This window comes from Myxocyprinus asiaticus, chromosome 25, assembly GCF_019703515.2.
Source record: "Myxocyprinus asiaticus isolate MX2 ecotype Aquarium Trade chromosome 25, UBuf_Myxa_2, whole genome shotgun sequence".
NCBI classification, from domain to species: Eukaryota; Metazoa; Chordata; class Actinopteri; order Cypriniformes; family Catostomidae; genus Myxocyprinus; species Myxocyprinus asiaticus.
Genome location: NC_059368.1, coordinates 375,001 through 400,062, shown reverse-complemented (window position 1 = coordinate 400,062; position 25,062 = coordinate 375,001). Strand labels below are relative to the sequence as shown.

Here is a 25,062-nt window from a genome sequence, read left to right as displayed (position 1 = left end):
TTACCCACAGCAGATGGGTTGTATGCAATTATACCATGGTAAAAATAGATGCATGCTCAGTGAATGAGAAGAAGAGATAGAGAGTGTGATTATAGCACTGATGATGAGATAATCACAGAGAAACAGGCAAGAAATAGAAGAGTTGGATGAGAGAAATGGAAAAAAGAAGGGCTGGATGAGAGAAATGGGAAGTAAAAAAAGCCGGATGAGAGAAACTGAAAATAGAAGGGCCAGTTGAGAGAAACAGGAAGTAGAAGAGCCAGATGAGAGGAACAGGAAATAGAAGCGCAGGATGAGAGGAACGAGAAATAGAAGCACAGGATGAGAGGAACGGGAAATAGAAGCACAGGATGAGGGAAAAAGGAAATAGAACAGCCAGTTGAGAGAAACAGGAAATAGAAGAGACAGATGAGAGGAACAGGAAATAGAAGCGCAGGATGAGGGGAAAAAGGAATTAGAACAGCCAGTTGAGAGAAACAGGAAATAGAAGAAACAGATGAGAGGAACAGGAAATAGAAGCGCAGCATGAGGGAAAAAGGAAATAGAAGCGCAGGGTGAGGGAAAAAGGAAATAGAACAGCCAGTTGAAGAAACAGGAAATAGAAGAGACAGATGAGAGGAACAGGAAATAGAAGAGAAGGATGAGAGAAACGAGAAATAGAAGGGCCGGATGAGAGGAACGAGAAGGATGAGAGGAACAGGAAATAGAAGAGCCGGATGAGAGGAACAAGAAATAGAATAGAGGGATGAGAGGAACAGGAAATAGAAGTGCAGGATTAGAGGAACAGGAAATAGAAGCGCAGGATGAGGGATAAAGGAAATAGAAGAGCCAGTTGAGAAAAACAGGAAGTAAAAGAGGTGGATGAGAGGAACAGAAAATAGAAGGGCCGGCTGAGAAGAACAAGAAATAGAAGCACAAGATGAGAGAAACATGAAATTGAAAAGCCTGGTGTAAGAAACAAGAAATAGAAGAGCAGGATGAGAGGAACAGGAAATAGAAGAGCCAGATGAGAGCAACAGGAAATAATAGAGCAGGATGAGGGACACAGAAAATAGAAACTCTTAACTGTTTCTTTTGCAATAAAAACTGTGTAATCTGTTCTCACTACCCATGTAAGAACCACAGATAATAACTTGTGTGTGTGTGTGTTCACGCTGACACAGCAGGAGCTGTAATCTCAGTCTTATCAGTATTTATCAGAGGCAATGTGGAGGTGTGTGTGTTTGTGTGTTTGTGTGTGTGTGTGTTGTTCACCTCCTCTCATGACGTGCAGTCGATGCATTCTGAATTGCTGCAGCTCATGTAGATCACAGCTGCAACACTGAGCTCCTTTCCCTACTGTACTGTATGTGTTTCTTTCAGTGGCGTGTGGTCAGCCCCTTCAAAACTGACATTCAAGGGCTGACATGAATTGAGACAGCAATGTTACTCAAATGAAGAAACGCTCTTCCCTGCATTTATTTAACAAATATATACATTTAATAAATAAATGCATTAAAATACAGAAATATACAACTTCAAAAACTACTTACATTTAATGTAGACTACCTCAAATATCTTTGTTTCTTCTGACGGAGTGTAAGCAGTCTGTGACAGCCAAGCACGCTATAGAGCTCCATCACAATGTGCCCCTTAGTGTAACAAGATGGCAACACGGATGGCTGCTTCAGTGTGGAGCATCTTTTTTGTTACTTTTGTTTGATTGTCATGTTTTTTGTCACTCTTTCCCAATCAGTTTCACCAGGTATGAACTGCTGAACATTTGGCAGAGCATACCTGATCATTTTTTACTGGTGTTTGATTGTTCGGACGTTTTATTAGACATCTTAGTTGGAGGCGCAGCAGTATTCTACAAGTGCTCCAATAGATGCAAGCGAGGGAAGCAAGCCGGCACACTTGTGGAGCTTCATCAGCACAGCTTTAGGACTCCGCTGCTGAGTATTCATTTGGTGAATGTCCCCTCCCTCACCAACAAAATGGACAAACTGCTTCTGCTCACTCAAACAAATAAGGACTTTTCTAACTCCACTGCTCTGTGTTTCACGGAAACCTCGCTGAATGAAGCCATCCTGGACAGCACGTTACAGCTTCCGGGCTTCCAGCTGTTCAGAGCGGCTCGTGTTGCAGAATCATTGGGGAAAATGAGAGGAGGTGTAACATGCTTTTACATCAATGAAAGTTGGTGTTCAGATGTAACAGTGTTGAAGAAGATGTGCTGTCCTAATTTAGAAGTGCTCTTCATCAACTGTAAGCCTTTCTACTCGCCACGGGGGTTTTCCTCGTTTATTCTGATATGTACATCCTGCCACAAGCATGTGTGAACGCAGTGTTGCAACAGCTGGCTGATCACATCAGACACAGAGCAACAACACCCGGACTCTCCTATCATTATTCTGGGAGATTTTAATAAAGCTAACCTCACCCGTGAACTGCCAAAATACAAACAACTCATCACATGCCCCACCAGAGACAGAAATATACTGGACCACTGCTACATCACTGCAAAGGATGCACATCGCTCTGTCCCTAGAGCAGCTTTGGGACTCTCTGATCACTGTCTGTTCATCTTCTCCTGACCTATAAGCAGAAACTAAAATCATCTAAGCCTGTATACTGTAAAGAGATGAACCAATGAAGTAGAGCTGGAACTACAAGCCTGCTTTGATTGCACTGATTGGAGTGTTTTTGAAGCTGCAGCCACAGACCTGGATGAGCACACAGATACTGTGACACCATATATCAGTTTCTGTGAGGATATGTGCATCCCTACTAGGACATTTTTATCATTCAATAACGATAAATCACGGTTTACATGAAAACTCAGACAGCTTCGTCATGCCAAAGAGGATGCTTACAGAAGTGGGGATAAAATATTGTACAACCAGGCCAGAAACACACTGACTAAGGAAATCAGAGTGGCTAAAAGAAGCTACTCTGAAAAGCTGAAAAACCAATTTTCATCCAATGATCCTGCATCTGTGTGGAAAGGCCTGAAAAGCATCACCAAGTACAAGACATCAACCCCTCGCTCTGTAGAGAATCAACAAATGGCTGATGACCTGAATGTGTTTTACTGCAGGTTTGAAAAGCCCAGTCTCACACCCCTCCCCCGCTCTGATATTCACTTCACACACACCAACACCTCCTGGAACCCCCTTCCTCCCCCTCCTGCTACTCAACCTGCACTTATGGTCTGTGAGGAGGATGTGTGCCGGGTCTTTCGGAAACAAAAGACTAGGAAAGCTTCAGGCCCAGAAGTTGTTTCACCCATCTGTCTGAAAGTCTGTGCTGGTCAACTGGCCCCCACCTTCACACAGATCTTCAACAGATCACTGGAGCAGTGTGAAGTTCCCTGCTGCTTCAAACGTTCCACCATTATTCCGGTCCCCCAAAAAAACAAAATCACCATACTTAAAAACTACAGATCTGTCGCTCTCATGTCTGTGGTCATGAAGTCATTTGAGAGACTGGTTTTGGCCTACCTGAAGGACATCATTGGACCCCTGCTAGACCCCCTTCAGTTTGCTTACCGACCAAACATGTCTGTGGATGATGCTATCAACATGGTACTGCATTATATCCTGCAACACCTCAACAGACCTGGGACTTATGCTAGGATCCTATTTGTGGACTTCAGTTCAGCCTTCAATACCATCATGCCTGATCTTCTCTCAACCAAACTGACCCAGCTTTCCGTGCCCACCCCAATCCGTCAATGGATATCCAGCTTTCTGACAGATAGGCAGCAGCTAGTGAGACTGGGGTAACTCACATCCGGGACCCTCACTATTAGCACTCACTATCAGGGATGCATTCTCTCTCCACTGCTCTTCTCCCTGTACACGAATGACTGCACTGCAAAAGAGCCCACTGTCAAGCTCCTGAAGTTTGCTGACGACACCACGATCATCGGCCTCATCCGCGATGGTGACGAGTCTGCATACAGACGGGAGGTTGAACAGCTGGCTGTCTGGTGCGGTCACAACAACCTTGAGCTGAACACGCTCAAAACAGTGGAGATGATAGTGGACTTCAGGAGAAATCTCCCAGCAGCACTGTGGCAGCAGTGGAGTCATTCAGGTTCCTGGGCTCTACCATCTCTCAGGATCAGAAGTGGGACACCAACATAGACTCCATTGTGAAGAAGGCTCAGCAGAGGTTGTACCTCCTTCACCAGCTGAGGAAGTTCAGCCTACCACAGGAGCTGCTGACACAGATCTACTCGGCCGTCATTGAGTCTGTCCTGTGTACATCTATAACTGTCTGGTTTGGTTCAGCTACCAAATCAGAGAGAAGGAAACTACAATGGACAGTCAGGACTGCTGAGAGGATTATTGGTGCCTCCCTGCCCACCCTCCAAGACCGGTACGTCTCCAGAGTGAGGAAAAGTGCAGGTAGAATCACTCTGGACCTCACACACCCTGCTCACTCCCTCTTTGAACTGTTGCCCTCTGGCCGGCGCTACAGAGCACTGAGCGCCAGGACATCCAGGCACAAGAACAGTTTTTACCCCTGGGCCATTTTCCACATGAACAATTAAACTGCCTTCAGAACTCCCCCATAGTGCAATAATGTTAATAAATACTGCATGTAAATTCACATATTTAATTCAATAACTGTACATACCCCTACCTTGCACATACATTACCACTTGCTCATGTACATATGACATTCTATGTTATATGTCCTTGTAGCGACAGTCGTTAAGGAGGACATGGGAGGCAGGTTGCTCTACTCACAGGTAAGGCTTTTTAATGACCACACTGATCTCAGCTTCACAATAATAAATTCTCGGCTTCACAATAATAATCTCTTCAACTTCACAATAATAAACTCTCAGCTTCACAATAGTAATCTCTTCAGTGTCACAATAATAAACAGCTTCACAGTAATAACTCTGGGGACCCAGGCTCACCCTCCCGTCTGCTGGTGGTGTGGCTCTTTTATGCCGCTCTCCCTGTGCTCACTATAATTAGTGACAGGTGTTAGACATAATCTAGCTCAGGTGCAAGCGCCCTTACCGCTTTCTCTCTCTCCGGAGAGATGCTTGACCACGCCCCTGCTGCCAAAGTCCTATTATTTGTATGTCTATTTATACTCTTACCTTGTTTTATATTCTGTGTCTCACTGTAATGTTCTGTGTGCACTTGTTTATCCTATCACCAAAAAAAAAAAAAATTCCTTGTGAACATGAGAACACTTGGCAGTAAAGCTCATTCTGATTCTTTGATTCAGATTCAGAGGATTTTTTGAAGGGTTGTGTGATTCATTTGTTTTAGCAGAGTGACAGAAAACCTGACCAATCAGATGTGTTAATTTCACCATGCGGGTTGGCCTTCAGTTGTTTGCCCCCTTCTCAGATCTTGGAAGAAGGGGTTACGCACTGAATGAATGTAAAACAGGAAATTTTTTTTTCCTTCAGCCACATTTGAGGCTGACGATGAACAGTGCTACAGACAGAGAGCAAGCAGTGTTAAAACTGATGGATGATTTTACAGGGAAGAATCCGCATGACATTTTCTTCAAACTAATGGACTTATTGACAACTTTCCTGCATTGTGTGCGATCGTAAATGCTTAGTCAAAGAGACTCTCATGATCGCTATGTTAACAGGCTCTGTTGAGTGCTGCTCCCGAATAAAAAGGTATGTAAGAAACACAACAGAACAAGGCCACGTTCAGACAGTCACTGTTTGGGACTGACAACCGTGAGTACTGACCTGTTTCAGTGATGCCATTTTTCCCTATAGCCGCCATATTTGTGACCATGAGCGGGAGCAAACAATGGCGGTGAATGGAAAAACACCCGAGAAACGATATCAAGAAAAACATCAAAAATGGCTTTTAGTCCATGCCAAGTCCCAGGAAAGGTTCATACAGGTCTGAAGACAGCACACATATTGGAAAATGTAACTTTCGCGGACATTTAAAGATATTTTATCCACAATTCAAACTGATATATCGTTTCGCAATTGATGCTGCATTACTGTATTAAATAAACAAGTCCAATCAAGCAATCGAGGCACGAGTAATTGTCCTTCAGCAGCTTTGAATGCTTTTAAACCAAATGCACAGTGCAGCACGTGTTGAAAGCAACTGCTGGATTTTTGGTTGACTCGCAGCTCATATCTCCTCCATGAGATATCAGAACTTCTCATTTAAAACATGAGACACACACATGTAAATTGCAGCATGGCTTTCACATTATGTGACGTGACAGACAACGGGGGGGACAACACGAAGGGGTATCTGGTTAATGCACCTCACGCCACTGGTTTCTTTACTGTCAAATCAACAACGTCTGCTTAGATTGATGGGCTTCAATGTCCAAACAACTCATGACAAGAGTTTATTTAGAGGAGGTTCAAATACAGTCAAATACAACACGGTCTTGTTCATCAGGGTGTGTGAAGTTGCTGAATACTAAATAAGATTTGATATGTAAATATGGGCATTTAAATGTTAATGAGCTCATGGTTGTGATGTCATATTCATGATGTTTATGTTCTGAATAACCTGGAGGGGATGATCTTTTGAGTTTTTACATTATAGAAACTCTTTTACAATATTGCACCAGGCAAGAAACATCCTGTTTAACATCAGGAGCTGTTGAAACTCAGTGTAATCAGTCAGAGCTGTGAGTGTTTCTCTGTGGGTCAGACGGGCAGGACTCTTGGTAGGGCACATTTGGGTTTATCTGTGTAAAGTAGGGCAGAAAGGCACATGAATGCGCACATGCATTTTACATGTGATTTATAAACACAGAAGAGGACGTGTGTTATGGATGTATTTGTTTGCTTGCTCATTTGTTTCGGTTGGTTGGTTTTTTGCATGTTGGTTCTTCTGAAGTGTGCAGTAACACTTTATTTTGATGGTCCCAAATAGATATTTAACTGACTATACATGACTTATCAACTGGCTTGCTATAGCTAGTAAACAGTGTTTCAACAAACATCCAGTAGACTTTCAGTAGCCTGTATATTGATCTTTATTAATGACCTTTTAATGAACTGATGTTCTCAACAATAATGTAAACTTTGTCATAACAGTACTGTATATTGAAGACATTGTCTCATGAGTCGGTTAAAAACTACTTGATTTTGTTTGAGAATGTTATACCTATCGGACCTGTTTTTAGATAAACAAAACGCATTATCAGTTTGTTTCTCACCAAACCTCATCGTATGCTTTCATAACAATCATGAGGCTCATGGAATAATTATTAGACTTCTGAATTATACTTTTGTGTTCTTTTGAAGCTTGAAGAGGTGGTCACCATAAACTACCATTGTATGACATCACTGAGCACAACATTTCTTCACAATTTGTCTTATGTTGTGAAAGTATTAATAACCACTTTTTATCAACAAGTGTCATCTTTTAAAACAACAGACCCGTACGATAGAATGCCAGATGATTTTTTAATTTGATTCTAACAAATTAATTATAATTATTTAATGAGACTCTTATTTATTAACACTGGGGACATGCTAATGAAAGATGTATTCCCATATTCCACTCAAAATGAAATAGTGAATTTGAGACATATTGAGAAAGTTGATAATTGATAAACAAAAACACATTCATACAATTCCAGGTGTATCAATATTTTGTTTTAAATATATTTTAATATCTCTTTTATGAAGAGACAATGAAACATGATTCATGTCAACTGCTCAGAAGAAGATATTCTATTAAACTCCTAAAGCTCATAGTTTTACAAATGATCATCATTTCTGTCCATTATAAACTGATGTCTCTGTCTCGTGTGACTGAAGAGCTTCTGTTGTTATCGGAGGAGAGACTCCATGTGCTGTTTAAAGGAAACGGAGAGTTTAAGACTCACGACACATTTCACACACGAGACAGAAATAGACACGTCTTCATGAATGACTGTTCATGCTTTCCAACTCAAGTGTTGATCGGTGTGTGTGTGTGTGTGTGTGCGCTGTGCGCGTGCAGATGTTGTGCTTCAGGCTGTGTAACAAACACCATATGAGTGAGATCATGTGATCATGTGATCATCTCTTTACACATGGATACAAATATCTTTCTATTTCTGTCTGACAGCGTGCTGTTACTGTGTGTGTGTTGTGCTGTTTTTACTCTGATAATGAATACGACTGTGTTGTGTTCTCTTGTTAGTATCACTGTGGCGGACCTGTTTTTAGATCAACATCACTGGTTTTTAGCTTGAACGCCCCTTCTCGGGAGTGGGGGCTGTGTAAACTGTAGCTCTCGTGCAGTCTCATGAACACGCACGTCATACTGTAAGATCAACGGTCAACAGTTTCACTAAATAACACATTCGATTTAGGTTTTTTCTCAGCAAACCTCCTCGTATGCTGTCATAACAATCATGAGGCTCATGGAATAATTTATTAGACTTCTGAATTATACTTTTGTGTTCTTTTGAAGCTTGAAGAGGTGGTCACCATAAACTGCCATTGTATGACATCACTGAGCACAACATTTCTTCACACTTTCTCTCTTTGTGTTAAGAAAAAGAAAGAAAGTCATATGGGGTTATGACCAATGTTCCCTCTTATTTTTGTTCTTGCTGAGCAAATCCTATTTCTGTTGGGTGGAAACTTTGGCCACCTGAGCAGAAAAAACAAAAACAATTTTTGATATTTAAAATTTCAATACCACAGTTAAAATGGCTAATATGTTATTGAACACACTCCTTTATTTAAAAAGCTAAATTAATGAATGTAAATATTAACATATTAAATTAAAACAATGGCATGTTGCATTAGGCCACGTCTACATTAATCCGGATACATTTGAAAACGGCATTTTCGTTTTGAAACACTCTGTCCACACTGCCGTTTTCAAGAGCTTTCCAAAAGTTGCTCGTCCACACTGAAACGTATGAGACGCTTAAATCCCCTTACTGCGCATGCAGAAAATCACCGTTGCATGCATGTACTGAAACGCAATTGTCCTCGTGTTCTATCGCCGGACAGCAATTCCGAATCACCTTCCCGTCGCCTTTGAAGGAATGCAATGTGAATGTTGTTCAAAGTAACATTTATCTTTAATAACACTATCAAAGTGAATATCAGGCACAACAGCACCGCCATCTTGATTGTTTTGGTTGAATGGATCACATGACTGCGTCACATAACAACAAATACATCATCGTTTTCAGATATATCCCTTTTCCCAGTCCACACTACAACGTGAAGACGGCATTTTCAAATGTATCCACTTGTAGAGCATTTCTTTCAATATTGTTTTTTGATTAATATTAACAACATAATAGACAGCGGCAGATCTGTTAGCTGCATTAGTGCATTTACATTACACAGATCCGATATTATGACACATACCTGAGTTTTTGTTTGCATTCATGTAAGAGACATAAGCGAATGTTAATCTGTCGAGGCATGGACATTGTCCATAAAGCACATTTAACCGTTCGGATGCGCAGCTGCATTTCCACATTCACCAGCAGTGCTCGCGTCTTTCGGTAAATGTGGTTATATTTATGTGTTGTTTCATGACTCAATAATGTGTATTTCCACCTTGTTTTCACACAAGATTTCACTCAAAGCTTCAGCTCCATGAAAAGATGAACATTCACATGGTTTCCAGTTCATACACTGAGCATGCATTTAGCTCCAATACCAAAAATTGCTAGGTTTTCCCACACACCTTTGAGTCTGCGCGCAGTGCACGAATGTTTTTTCCATCTGCGCAGGAGAAATATTAGAAGTGCTCGACTGCACATGCGTACAAGCTTAGAGGGAACATTGATTATAACAACACAGGGATGACTAAACAATGACTGAATTTTCATTTTTGGATGAACTATCCCTTTAAGTGAGCTACAGTATGAAAGAGCAACATAAAATATAAAGGAAAATATGTCAAGACAAACTTTGAAAGTTGGTTGTCTAAATGTTTAAGTCTCTTGAGCTAAGAAAGAGCAACATTTTAACTGTGTGTGTGTGTGTGTGTGTGTGTGTGTGCGCGTGTGTGTGTGTGTGTGTGTCAGTGACAGTCACCATGTGGTCTTGAAAACACAAGCTCTGTGTTAACTGACTGTAGCAGCTGTCTCTCTGTCTGTCTGTCTGTCTGTGTGTCTCTCTCACACGTGTGGTGTTAGACAGGCTGTTGGAGTTGTGTTGATGTGTTGATCTGGTGCATTACAGGAAGTGTTACGGCTGTATTTCTGGCCGTGGGATGATGTGTTAGTGGTCCGGTCCGTCAGACGGTCTGCTGCGTCAGCTGGTTTTTCATTGAGACTATCAGACTGTGCATGAATGAACACAGAACACTGAAACTCAACATGATTCGCACTCGTCCTGCTGCTAAAAACACCTCTGATGGAAGTTTGTGTGAATATGTGGCGATCTGTGATCAACAGCTTTGGCTTAAAGAAGAACAATGAATCTGAGATCAGGTACTTTTAACTTTTGAATACTAGAAGATTTAGCTTTTTCAAGTATTGCATAAACTCAGAGCAGTGATTGAGATTTTTTTAGTTATATTTAGTTGCTTTTTCAGGTAAACTCCATTGGAATAATAAATAGATGGATTTTCTTGTAAATGTTCTTGTTATGAAGCATGTGAATGTTCTGCAGGTGTCTTCAGGCTGTTTGAGGTTTATCATGCGTCACATGAGTTCTGTACACAAATGAACACTCTCACTTCAAAAGCAGGTGTGAATTTATCAGAGAGATTTATAGTGTCTTTAAAGACTGATTAAAATCAAAGTGTTTAATCAACCATCAGACGGTCCAGAAATTATTTCGAGTTTTTAGTTTAAAACTAAATTTACAGGGTGTGTGTGAGCTGTGATGTTATTGCATTTTAAATATTTATTTCCTTTATTAAATGTTGCATCATACAAGTATGCGGAGTCCAAAATTAACATTTGCCAAATAACACATGCAAATATGGAAATTTACCAAAAGATGGTTATCCAGGAAGAAAAGTTTTTTTTTCTTCATTGTTGTAACTCCAAAACATTATGTTGCGATGACATGATTTTGCCACCTCAACAAAAATCTGACAAACAAAGTAACGAACGATGAGTCTCAATATTTCGCCACCACACTCACTCAACTACAGTATAACGCTGCCACAAATTCACAAGAGATCATGATGTTATTCAAGGGCTCAATGATTAATTTTTCAGTGGAAAAATACATATTTCCTAAATAGTCTCATGACAACTAATTTAATAATAAACTTAAACAAAAAGACAAACACATGCCGGGCAGCTGCCCGTAACTCACTCTCTCTCTCTCTCTCTGCTGGTGGCATGGCCGTTTATATGCCGCTCTCCCCATGCTCACTGGAATTAGAGACAGGTGTTAGACATAATCTAGCTCAGGTGTAAGCGCCCTTACCGCTTTCTCTCTCTCCGGACAGACACTCGACTACACCCCCGCTGCCACAGAGTTGTAATCATTTGGACGAGATGGTGAAATTGTTAGAAACTACACAACATCTATTCCAATAGAGCCCAACCAATCAACACAAATTAAAGGCATTAAAGGCAACTAATTTATAATTTAAGATAGCGTCCTGTCCAAAACTTTATTTTAAGAAAAGAAACATCTGTGAACAAATTTGTTTACTCATTCCATATTTATCTCTGCAATACAAATGATGTATGTCAATGTCCTGTAATACACTTCCCTCGTCTCGTTCCAAACCCCGATGTTTTCTTTCTTATGTGGTACAAAAAAAGTTATTTTCCTAAAGATGAAATTACTCTGTCACACCGCAGACAAATGCACTTCGGGGTTCTTTCGAGCAGCACATTTCAAATATAAATGGATGTCTATGGTTCACAGTGAAAAAATTATGTGGGTTCTTTCTGAAATATCGACAAAACAAGTTTAAACTTGGTTCAGTGAGCCTGTGTGATTATGTAACAGGTTGATAAATACACATCCTCACATGCTTAACACACTTCTAAAGCGTGAGAAATGGGGTATTTATAACTGAAAACTAACTGCTTATTATTATACCACAAAAGGTACAAATTGCACAAATTTGGTGTCGTTTTAAAGCTTAGACTCTTATCTTTACAATGAATATACCTGATCTGACCAATTCTAAAATACTGCTTTTAAATTGGCTGATAAATTAGTACTTTATCAGATTTGTAAAAATCACAAATTTGCGATCTCAACAATCATATAAAAAAATACAGTAAAAAAGATGAAGAAGATCACACAGCCATGTGTTATATATCTTTGGAAAGGTCTTGATTAGTAGACTATAAAGAGCAAATTTGTTTCATTCATAGACCAAACTATAGGGAGTATTAGCGTGTGAAATCCACATTAATGTATATTAAACAAAAGACTTTCCGTCACGTTTTGGTTTATTACTTCATGAAAAATACACATGGTAAAGACAATGACATATCACAACTTACAGCTGGCGATCCTGAATCAAACAAGCCCTCACTCGACGTCATACGATTTGGAGATCCAGAGATATTCTTCAAATAGTGTGATGAGAGCTACTGTGGATAGCGCTGATGGTCGATCGCTATAGCAACGGTGTTCTCTGGGAACGTCTCACTGAAACACGATTCTTCATGTCATAGATGTGTCAGATCGCTCTCATTGGACCTCTAGAGAGTGTCAGATAGCATATTTGGGCAATCTGCATTGTGTTACATGTCACGTGTTCAGTGTGGGGTCAATAATAGAACCAGAGCGCACATACATAGACTGCACACAAGAGGGCGCTCAACGCACATTTTTGGAGTGATGGAAAAAGAAGCCAATGTGCTCTGACATTTATAATTTTGGACTAGTTTAAGTATTTATATATATATTTTAGATTTTTGCATTCATAGTTTTTAGTTATTCTGTTTTAATGTTCAATAAAACGTATTAATTATGATTTGGAGATATGTTTTGGACACTTTGATAAAAGTCCACCTTGAGAAGCATGGTTCCATATACGATAACTTTGGATTGCTTTGTCCTATCAACTAATTTATTTTTTCCTGGTATAGCTGACATGTTGGAGAACAACACTAAAGTACATTTTATCACCACTGACTGATCCATACTTCCTGCCTTAAAGGTATAATGTCAAACTGAATAATAACTGAAAAGTTCATTTTTTTAGCCCTCATATTTTCTGTGTTTAGCATAAGAGTCTCTGAGCGGGATCTAAATATATTTTCTTACATTTTGAAACGTTCTTTGCAAAAGAGTTATAAGCTCTTACTTTTGGGCATGCGATTTTGGCGGAAATCAGTTAAAATGTATTTAGGATGTAAAGTGTTAATAAAAAATTCATCTGTTGGCAGGTGTGACAGTTCATTTTGGACTTTGGTCACATGATTGTTGATGCGGTCAAACTCATAAATCTAACTGATCAATATACAGATGAAACAACATGACAACAGTCATGTGACATATCTGGTCCAGTAAAAGTTAACATTGTTTTTCTTTATGAACGTTACCTGAACGTTACCTGGGTGTTCACGCTGTCTCAGCAATGATTGACGTCTGATCTGCAGTGAGGCTGTTGTCCTTTAAGTGAAAGTGAAAACTGTGTTCATTGAGTTTAGTTTTACACTGCAAGAAAATTATTTTCAAGACAAGTATTTTTTTTCTTTTTTTCCAGTAAAATTATCTAAACATTCTTAAAACATGATTTATTTACTTGACAAGCAGACTTCCTTAAGATTTTAAGTCTTGTTTTGAGAGAAATCTAACCAAATCTAGTAAGATAAATGCTTAAAACAAGAAAAAACAGTCTGCCAATGGGGTGAGAAAACGTCCTGGTTACTTTCGTAACCTCCGTTCCCTGATGGAGGGAATGAGACGTTGTGTCAATGTAGTGACACTAGGGGTCACTCTTGGGAGCCCCAAACACCTCTGCTTTTTTGAAAAAAGGCCAATGAGAATTGGCGAGTGGAATTTGCATGCCACTCCCCCGGACATACGGGTATAAAAGGAGCTGGTATGCAACCACTCATTCAGGTTTTGTGCTGAGGAGCCGAGACCAGGTCCCGGCCATTTCAGTGGGTAGTTCAGCATTGTGGCAAGTGGGACACAATGTCTCGTTCCCTCCATCAGGGAACGGAGGTTACGAAAGTAACCAGGATGTTCCCTATCTGTCACTCACTCGACGTTGTGTCGATGTAGTGACACTAGGGGTCCCTATACAAAACGCCACAACTAGCTGAACTGTGTTACGTGAACTGGCGGTGTGTGACAGGCAGTCTGCTGTGTGCCTCGTAGCCAGCGCACCAGGCCGTCACGTAACCTCCCCCAACGCTCTTATGAGCGTCGAACGGTCCATCAGGAACAAGTGGACTGCCCAATTACAGGGACAGGCTGCCCAGCCGAGGCCTCTTTTCCCTCTCTTTTCTCCCCAAAAAGAGTGGAATTTGTTGACTGACTGGGAGCCAAAAGTGTCTGTGTCGGGGGGTGTCCCTCCCAAGGGGAAGACACCATGGCGACCACACCCCACCCAAAAAGGGGGGGGTATTTTGAGTGGAATACGTCACATGTGGGCAGTGGTAGCTCAGCGGTTAAGGCTCTGGGTTACTGATCAGAAGGTCGGGGGTTCAAGCCCCAGCACCGCCAAGATGCCACTGTTGGGCCCTTGAGCATGGCCCTTGACCCTATCTGCTCCAGGGGCGCCGTATCATGGCTGACCCTGCACTCTGACCCCAGCCTAGCTGGGATATGTGAAAAAGAAGAATTTCACTGTATATGTGCAAATGTATAATGTGTGATAAATAAAGAAAATTATAATTAATTATTACATGGTCTTACCGAGTCTTGTCGGAAGTATGTCATGTGGAGAGGTCCCATGGCGACCGGGGGCAGAGGGGCCTCCTTCCTTGCCCAAGGAAGACGCAGTTTGCCACTAGGGAAACGATTTTTCGGAAGATATCACATGGAGTCACCTTCGGGGAACCAGCACATGTGGAGCACCTACCTCAGTACAGGTGCTCATTAGCGTCCATACTGGGCCAGTCAGCGAGTTTCAGCGCAAACTCAACTGCCAGAGGGCTAAGGAGGAAAGTCATCCAGGGATCACAGTCTGTGAACATGACTGGGAGTCAAGAGAGCACATCTTCACCTCAAGGGAGGGGAAAGGCGCTATGCGCAAGCAGTACACCCGGCACAGTTGTCCCGGAACTTATCTGCTCATGGCTGCCAATACACGGGACAAGACCAGCTCAACCTGGAAATTGTAGAACCTCGAAAAGGTGTTGGGTGTTGCCCAGCCTGCTGCTCTGCAGATGTCTGCCAAAGAGGTGCCACTGGCCAGGGCCCAGGAGGCTGCCACACTCCTGGTTGAGTGGGCTCGTAACCCCGCAGGGGGTAGCAGGTCCTGAGCCGGATATGCCATCGTGATGGCGTCGATGACCCAGTGGGCGATCCTCTGTTTGGAGACAGTGCTTCCTTTCCGCTGTCCACCAAAGCAAACAAAGAGCAGCTCAGAGCTTCTAAGGCTCTGCGTGCAATCCAAATAGATGCATATAGCTCGCACCAGACACAGCAACACCAAGGCTGGGTCTGCCTCCTCCTGGGGCAGCGCTTGCAGGTTCACCACCTGATTCCCAAAAGGAGTCGTGGGAACCTTGGGCACAAAGCCCGGTCGGGGTCTCAGGATCACGTGAGAGTAACCCGGTCCAAACTCCAGGCACAATTCGCTGACAGAGAACGCCTGCAGGTCCCCAACCCTTTTGATGGAAGTAAGCGCAGTCAGGAGGGCAGTCTTAAAAGAGAGTGCCTTAAGCTCAGCTGACTCCAAGGGCTCAAAGGGAGCTCCCTGTAGACCCCGAAGGACTACAAAGAGGTCCCATGAGGGGACGAGGCATGGTCTGGAGGGATTCAACCTCCTAACGCCTCTCAGGAACCTGATGATCAAGTTGTGCTTCCCAAATACTTACCATCTACTGCATTGTGATGAGCCGAAATAGTGGCTACATACACCTTCAGGGTGGAGAACAGCCGCCCCTCCAGCCTCTCCTGCAGGAAGGAAAGCACTGATCTGACTGCGCATATCTGGGGGCATACAGGCGCCTCATAGAGGGAGCCCTAGCCTGAGTAATTGTGTCTACCACCGCGGGTGGTAGGCCACTTAGGTCTTCTGCATCCCGTCCTGGGGCCAGACGTGGAGAATCCAGAGGTCTGGTCACAGGTGCCAGATGGTGCCCTGTCCCTGAGAAAGAAGGTCCTTACTTGGGGGAATTCGCCGGGGGGGGGGGGGGCTGTTGCGAGGAGCATGAGATCCGAGAACCACGCCTGGGTGGGCCAGTAGGGTGCTACTAGGATGATCTGCTCCTCGTCCTCCCTGACCTTGCACAGGGTCTGTGCAAGGAGGCTTACTGGGGGAAACGCGTATTTGCGTAGTCCAGGGGGCCAGCTGTGTGCCAGCGCATCTATACCAAGGGGTGCCTCGGTCAGGGCGTACCAAAGCGGGCAGTGGGAGGATTCCCAGGAAGCAAACAGGTCTACCTCTGCTCGACCGAATCAACTCCAAATCAGCTGGACCACCTGAGGATGGAGTCTCCACTCTCCCCTGAGGGTAACCTGATGTGACAGCGCATCCGCTGTGGTGTTGAGGTCACCCGGGATGTGAGTGGCTTGTAGCAACTTGAAGCGCTGCTGACTCCAGATGCTGTGTTGTCCGTCCGGACCAACACGTGCTTGCTCTGGATCAACGGCCGAAACCTCTGCAGGGCGAGCGGTACTGCCAACAACTCTAGGCAGTTGATGTGCCAGCGCAGCCGCGGGCCAGTCCAGGAGCCGGCGGCTGTGTGCCCGTTGCATACGGTGCTCCAGCCCATCTTGGAGGCATCTGTTGTAACCACGACACACCTGGAGACCTGCTCTAGGGGAACCCCTGCCCGTAGAAATGCAAGGTCGGTCCAAGGGCTGAAGAGGCAGCAACAGATCAGCGTGATTGCCACGTGATGTGTCCCATGGCGATGGCCACGCCCACTTCGGGACTCGAGTCTTAAGCCAGCTGGGTGACCATTCCCGAGGGAGGAAGCCCAGTCGAAGCCTCTGCGTCCGACTGGACGAGCCCGCTCTCCGATGCTGCGCTCGATAACTCGTCTTCTTCTCGGGCTCCGAACGAGATGTCGAACGAGATGATCTCGTCCGAGCGCCCGACCAGGGCAAGCAAGCATGCTGGGGAATGGGAGGTCCGTTGGGGGATACCCGGAGGAGGTGTTCCCATTGAGGTCCCCAAATCGCACCCAGTGCTAACCGGCATGGCCTCATACCCATAGGTAGAAGGACTGAGGCGGGGAGCCGCTGGGGTTGCTTGCATTCTTATGAATGCAAGCCGCGACTGCAACGTTGCCATGGTCATGTTCTTGCAATGAGGACAAGACCCATCCACGAACGATATCTTCGTGTGGGCAGCGCCCAGACATGTAAGACAGCGATCGTGGCCATCAGAGGCGGAGAGATAACGACCGCAACCAGGAATAACACACAAACGGAAAGGCATCTTTAAAAAGACATTCCGTGTGTGCCGCTCTTTTAGAAAGAAAATATACTCTTTTTAGAATATACACTTTTAGTTGTTTCTGCCGAAGCGCCCAGGGGCGTTCTCTGCACTCCACGGGTGAAATGCACCGTAGAATCCAGCAGATGAGGTAAATGAAGTTCGCGGATGAATTCAGCTTCAATGAATAGAACCGCTTGGCTCCGAAGAGAAAATCTGAATGAGTGGTTGCATACCAGCTCCTTTTATACCCGTATGTCCGGGGGAGTGGCATGCAAATTCCACTCGCCAATTCTCATTGGCCTTTTTTAAAAAAAGCAGAGGTGTTTTGGGCTCCCAAGAGTGACCCCTAGTGTCACTACATCGACACAACGTCGAGTGAGTGACAGATAGGGAAATAACCTTAAATCAAAGCGAAAACAAGTTCATTTTCTTACCCCATTGGCAGATTTTTTTCTTTCTGGTTTAAGTCTAAAGTTCACTTAAACAAGACATAATATCTTATATCATTTTGCTTGACAAGTAAATAAATCAGATTTTAAAAATGTTTAGATAATTTTTACAGGAAAACTAGATAAAAAAAAAACTTGTCTTGAAAATAATTTTTTGCAGTGTAATTGCAGCTGCAGTGGTGTGTCTGTGTGTGTGAGTGTGTCTATGTGAGTGTGTGTGTCTGTGTGTGTGTGTGTATGTGTGTTGTGTGTGTGTGTGTGTGTGTGTGTGTTGTGTGTCTGTGTGTTGTGTGTGTGTGTGAGTGTGTGTGTCTGTGTGAGTGTGTGTGTGTGTCCATGTGTGTGAGTGTGTGTGTGTGTGTGTGTGTGTGAGTGTGTGTGTGTCTGTGTGTGTGTGTGTGTGTGTGTGAGTGTGTGTTTGTCTGTGTGTGTGTGTGTGTGTGTCTGTCTGTGTGTGTGTCTGTCTGTGTGTGTGTCTGTCTGTGTGTGTGTCTGTTAGTGTGTGTGTGTCTGTTTGCGTGTGTGCGTGTCTGTGTGTGCGTGTCTGTGTGTGCGTGATGTGGCATTTGTGAATGGGAGACCAGAATAGTCGTGGGGCGTGTCCTGTTGAGGGTGTGTGTTGGTGACAGATGGTGTGAGGACAAACAGAACGGCAGGTCTCGAGCGCGCTCTTCCTCTGGACCGCAGGGCGATTGCCGCATGAACTGATGACGTGTGTCGAGTGAACGCTACAGCAGACGGTGGAGGATACAGAAGCTCTCAGAAGAGACATCAGTAAGACTGTTAGAAAGCATGATAACTAAAGTTACTAAGAGTTTATTAAAGCAAAACACCACATTTACCATGGTTAAAGTCAGCATGTGTTGAAAAAGGACTCTGTTTACTTTCTTACAGATTTTCTGAATTGCTAAAACACTAAACCCCATTCTCTGAACCAAATGCTCTGTGGCCTAAACCCATTTGTCGAATCAGTCAATCTTTTTGCAAAACTCTAAACACATTCTCGCTAATCAGATTTCGCGCTGTGATACACTTGTGTTGCAAAACGGTAAAAACAGTCATTTAGAGTTTTCTTTGGGCTTTTGCAGTTGGACTACAGTATTTTATGAGTGTGTGTGTGGGTGTGTGTGTGTGAGTGTAATTAATTAATAATTATAATTTAATAATAATATTTATTTATCACACATTATACATTTGCACATATACAGTGAAATTCTTTTTTTCACATATCCCAGCTAAGCTGGGGTCAGAGTGCAGGGTCAGCCATGATACAGCACACCTGGAGCAGATAGGGTCAAGGGCCTTGCTCAAGGGCCCAACAGTGGCATCTTGGCAGTGCTGGGGCTTGAACCCCTGACCTTCTGATCAGAAACCCAGAGCTTTAACCGCTGAGCCACCACTGCCCCAGGGTGTGTGTGAGTGTGTGTCTCTCTCTGTGTGTGTGTGTGTGTGTGTGTGTCTGTCTGTGTGTGTGTGTGTAGTGTGTGTGTGTCTGTGTGAGTGTGTGTGTGTGTGAGTGTGTGTGTGTGTCTGTCTGTGTGTGTGTGTAGTGTGTGTGTGTGTGTGTAGTCTGTGTGTGTGTCTGTGTGTGTGTCTGAGTGTGTGTGTGTGTATAGTGTGTGTGAGTGTGTGAGACAGTAGCTGTTTATAAAATAGACTGTACATTATGAATATGTTGACACAATTCAGTATTGATGTGATTCCATCATAACTGTCATTTTGATATATCAATGCGTTATTGTTTTATAATAATAGATTGTATATATTTTCTGTATAACCAAGTTACGTTACACTAATGAATGGAGCTTTCTGCATTATCTTGAACATTGTCTAGCATTCATTTCATGTGTTGTTGTAGTTTACCTTGCTGAATAATTACAGATTAACATTATGTCAGTTACTTTGAATCACCATACGTGACTTTTAGTATAAAGAGAAGATCGTTGAAATTATTTGAAAGTTACGAAGCAAGGAAATGCAATTCATCAGTGTTAGCAGGCAAGATCAAGTTAGCTAAAATGACACAGATCAATCCTTATGGCACTATATTTCACATGCTTTGCAGTTATGTAAGCTTACATGTCCAATAAGAAGAACGCCAATTCAGGGTCGGTTCTGATCCCCAAATCCAAATGAAAGTCCCTCCAGGAATCAAATGTCCTGCCGATGTTCACTCTAGTTTTCGCTCGATCACGATCATGTTCACGCTTAGCCAGACGGGATTCAGTGTATAAATGTTTTTTGGCTTACTCTGAGTTTGTGTAGGAGTCGGTGTTGTGCTGTGAGCCGGACATTCCATCTCTAAGATAACGTTACCTAGTGTTGCAGACTGTTGTCGCTGTTGTATAGTGGAAGAGAAGCACTGAGGCTCTCGGGAGCATGCATAAACGTCACATCCTTTGGATTTTCCCAGCAAAACCGACCCGCTCCCTTCGCATGAAAATCAGTCTACAGGCTTTAATAGGCAACCTAGGAAGTCCGGGAAGGGCTCATTTTTTAAGTTGCATTAGAAGCTGTTCACACATTGGCAAAAAAAAATGTGAATATTACATGAAAAATGTTACATACTGCAGCTTTAATATATAATTACTTTTACCAATGATAAAAAATAACCCTAACCAATTCATCATTTATCATTCTATGTTTTGGCTGTTCTGTGAAGTGATTGGCACATTTATATAGAACTCAAATAATGTGCACTCACAGCTCATCCGGTCAGAATTTAGAGCTGGAATTAGCCATTTAAAATACAGATTTTGGTCTCTATCATTTTCAGTCTACTTGAGGGATCAAATATAGCGCTGTCAGTCTATTAAATATTTAATTGCGATTAATCAAATAATTTTTCACAGTTAATCACGATTAATCGCAGATTTAATCATGATGAAATTTGACTCAACATGTATTTCTTTTCCTGTCATAATGCATTTATTTCCTTCTTAGGAAAGAAAACAAAACAATATATAATAGTTTAATGCTTTATTAACATTTTCCAAACAAAGCCCTCTACAGAATAATGAGAAATACAGTAAAATAGCACCAAATCAAGTAACATTAAACGTTGACTAATTAAACCCCACATAGATTGAATATTCATTGCAATGGACATTAAATATCTCGTAAACTCTCGTCCTCCACAATATTAATCAGCCGGCAGACTGTGTCTGTCCGCTTTGTTACAGCAGTTGTGAAGCTGCATTCATGATTCGCGTCAGTGCATGAGTGCCGCTTTGAACTCCACGTGAAAATAAATGTGTTAAACATATTAAATGAATTGCATGCATTAATGTGTTCATTTTGACAGTTCTAATAAAATCACATGTGATCAACAGGCTGCTCAGATAAATCATTTTCATTGTATCTCCAGGAATAGTAAGGTGTTCTCCTGATGGTTAGTTTGCTGAATTTCTCTCTTCATCATGTTTCCGTCTAATGGCTTTTGATTTGTAGTTTTGTGTTTTGTTTGTCAAACATCCAATATTCTGAGTTTGCATCTCAGAATATTTTGCTCTAAAAACAGCCATCGTCTGCATCATCTGTAGCATTCTGATCTCTAAAAGCCATGTGTAGTGATGTTTAGATGATGTGTGCATTCACTTTCTCTAACACGCTCTCACTAAAAGCCTCTCTTCACGTCTGACTGTCCTGTACAAGCCTTTCTGTCTCTGACCCGAGTGTCCCAGGAGTCTGTTTGCTTCCTCTAGTCTTTGTAATCCCATTTTGAAGATGTCCTTCTGGATGTAGGTCACAGGTTTCATCACACGCCGCCCACTGGCCCGTAATCCCTCCAATCCCTGCACACATTTCACAGTATATGAGTAAAGGAACTCTTAGTGTATGAGAAGAATAACTCAATATTGATTTTGAAATGTGATAAATGAAAAGGCTTATATGGTCAAAAGCATTAAAGGCACAGATCAGCGGTTGCTCGTTTATAACTCTGGAGACAAAACTTAGATGATTTGATCAAATATTTGAGGCCATATTGAGATCTTTTGATTACAGACTTGAAGTGCAGTTTGAGACATTGCTTATTATTATTCATCCATCTGTCAAATAGAGGCACTTTACACCATTCAGTCAATTCCTCATGGAAAAAATCAAGTCGCACCCTATATTTATTCTCATTGAATATCCTGTTTCACTCGTTACATTACAGAGTTATTTTTAGTGTACTTATGAGAGGTATGTGAAGTATGCACTGCATGAATCTGTCTCTGTATCAGCAGAACACTCAGAGTGCATACTAGTTCAACTTTACTATCATCCGCTCTGAAGAATTAACAATACATATATGAATGAACAGCAACACATATTTCTATTCTTTTAAAACTGCATAGATCAGCAAACGTGTGTTTGTGCGTGTGTTTGTGTGTGTGTTTGAGTGTGTGTGTGAGTGTGTGAGTGAGTGTGTGTTTGTGTGTGTGTGTGTGTGTGTGTGTGTGTGTGTGTGTGGGCAGGTTTAAGTGGTTTACGAGGACTTTTTTTTTTAGGTTATAAACTGGTAATTACAAGGGTATTATGCTATAAATATGGTTTATGAGGACATTTCTAGTGTCCCCATAATTAAATCACTTAAAAAACATACTAAATGATGTTTTATTGAAAATGTAAAAATGCAGAAAGTTTTTTGTGAGGGTTAGGTTTAGGGGTAGGGTTAGGGTTAGGGGATAGAATCTATAGTTCATACAGTATAAAAATCATTATGTCTATGGAGAGTCCTCATAATGATAGCTGCACCAACGTGTGTGTGTGTGTGTATGTGTGTGTGAGGGTTAGGTTTAGGGGTAGGGTTAGGGTTAGGGGATAGAATCTATAGTTCATACAGTATAAAAATCATTATGTCTATGGAGAGTCCTCATAATGATAGCTGCACCAACGTGTGGTGTGTGTGTCTGTGTGTGTGGTGTGTGTGTGTGTGTGTGTGTGTGTGTGTGTGTGTGTGTGTGTGTGTGTGTGTGTGTTTAGGGGTTGGGTTAGGGTTAGGGGATAGAATCTATAGTTTGTACAGTATAAAAATCATTATGTCTATGGAGAGTCCTCATAATGATAGCTGCACCAACATGTGTGTGTGAGAGAGAGTGTGTGTGTGTGTGTGTTTAGGGGATAGAATCAATAGTTCATACAGTATAAAAATCATTATGTCTATGGAGAGTCCTCATAATGATAGCTGCACCAACATATGTGTGTGTGTGTGTGTGTGTGTGTGTGGTGTGTGTGTGTCTGTGTCTGTGTGTGTGTGGTGTGTGTGTCTGTGTGTATGTGTGTGGTGTGTCTGTGTGTGGTGTGTGTCTGTGTGTGGTGTGTGTGTGTCTGTGTGTGAGTCTCTGTGTGTGTGTGTGTGTGTGTGTGTGTGTGTGTGTGTGTTGTGTGTGTCTATCTGTGGTGTGGTGTGTGTGTTTGTGTGGTGTGTGTGTGTCTGTGTGTGTGTGTGGCGTGTGTGTTTGTGTGTCTGTGTGTGTGTGTGGTGTGTGTGTGTGTTTGTGTGTCTGTGTGTGTGTGGTGTGTGTGTCAATAAATTTATTTTGAATTTTACTGTGAAATCAGTGCAGGCAAGATCCAGATAACTAGTTTGCACTTCATTTTAATCCCCTTACTTGTCAATAGTTTATTCAGATTCTCGGGCAAAGACGTGACACGGTAAAATGATAAACTTCTGCCAACCAGATGATAAATTTTATCCCTTTTAAACACTGCGACTCCAGTGAGTAAATGACATAATTTGTTAATAATCTCTCTCTAATGGGGCCTGGGTATCTCGGCGAGTAAAGATGCTGACTATCACCCCTGGAGTCACGAGGTCAAATCCAGGGTGTGCTGATTGACTCCAGCCAGGTCTCCTAAACAACCAAATTGGCCCGGTTGCTAGAGCATGTGAGCGAAGCAGAGCGGTGTGACGCTCAATAACCCGCTCCATGTGTGTTCGCTACACTCAACCGCTCACGGCCCAAGCGGACGCTCCACTCAAGTACCGCTCACACTCACCAGTTAAAAAGCGTTCACTCAAATCCCGCTCCAACATTAAATTTCTCTGTAGTATACTTGGTTCCAAACATGCACACAGGGGGTAGCTACAGCGGCCTGAGCAACTGCCCCTTTACCCACATGGGTTGAGGTGCCCCACTGGGTGAAATATAGACTATTGGCCAACACTTATTACATTTTCAAATGATTAGTAATGTACACATCTGAAATGATGTGATTGTATTGTTTTGTTTTTGTATATAAAATCTCGCTGTTTATTTTGGACTGGTTTACAACGGCTGTTAGACAGTCGGGTGAACCAGACCTTCCTTATCGTTTGTAATCAGTCAAATATTTCTCTGTTAGCAAAAAATGTCAGTTCTAAATTACCATTATTTACTTCAAACAAATCATCAAACACGCCTCTACAAGTGATAAAACGTGTGCATTGGCACGGAAACTCGCATACGCACAAATTTGCGCTTTTCGGTTTAAACTGGACCCGAGTGATACAACCAGCCCAGAAAACCACAATCTTTTCAACTTTAAAGTTTGTTCTAGTCCTTTATGGCAATAATGAAAACATGGACTGGTACCAGGAAAAATATTGCAGGTAAAAGTGAAATTCATAAAAAAAAATAATAATAATAATATATGATTTGATACATTAAAATGTTTCTGATTTAATGCTATCAGACTTTGGGTCTGTAAGTTAAAATGAGCAATTTCTCATCCTAATTTTATGTTAAGTTTTAAAGGGTTTATTAAGTTATCATACATATTTATTGGTTTTGATGCAGGGATTTTTTGTGTGTGTTCGCCGGGATTCAAGGAAAAATGCTTTGCCAATATACAGTATTATTAAGTTTACATATTTAATTGAGGGTGCTCTAACGCTCGCACCCCCGCAGAACCGGGCCTGCATCTAGCTGGCAGCTGCACGGACATGATGGCAAAATAACAAGATACATTACTTATCTATTCATTTATTATCGAATAGTAGTGTAGTCTACTAGCTCACCTTTTGCTGCACTACCACATTCGCGTAGCACATCCTCGTGCTCTCTGATTCCGGAATATTTGCTCATACTCACAGTCTCTTCACACTCCCTTTCAATTTCCTCATTCTTAACTTTGACTTATACTTTGTATTTATTTAGGCTATAAGGTTTCCAACT

The 25,062-nt window shown here is 42.3% G+C and overlaps 1 protein-coding gene across 4 annotated transcripts in view; it reads left to right on the top strand.

Annotated features, from left to right (window-relative positions):
• The window catches only part of pak5 (p21 protein (Cdc42/Rac)-activated kinase 5), a 72,391-nt gene that overhangs the window by 6,967 nt on the left and 40,362 nt on the right, over positions 1 to 25,062 (top strand). For 2 of the 4 annotated variants that reach the window (XM_051654598.1, XM_051654594.1), the window contains exon 1: positions 10,163 to 10,410. The exons of 1 other annotated variant lie outside the window; for it this stretch is intronic. In XM_051654598.1, the coding sequence (XP_051510558.1) occupies positions 10,395 to 10,410 (16 nt within the window). In that variant the 5' untranslated portion in view covers positions 10,163 to 10,394. Of the gene's footprint in view, positions 1 to 10,162; positions 10,411 to 18,467; positions 18,695 to 25,062 lie in introns of those variants that run through there. One more of the 4 variants, XM_051654597.1, reaches the window with a different exon arrangement.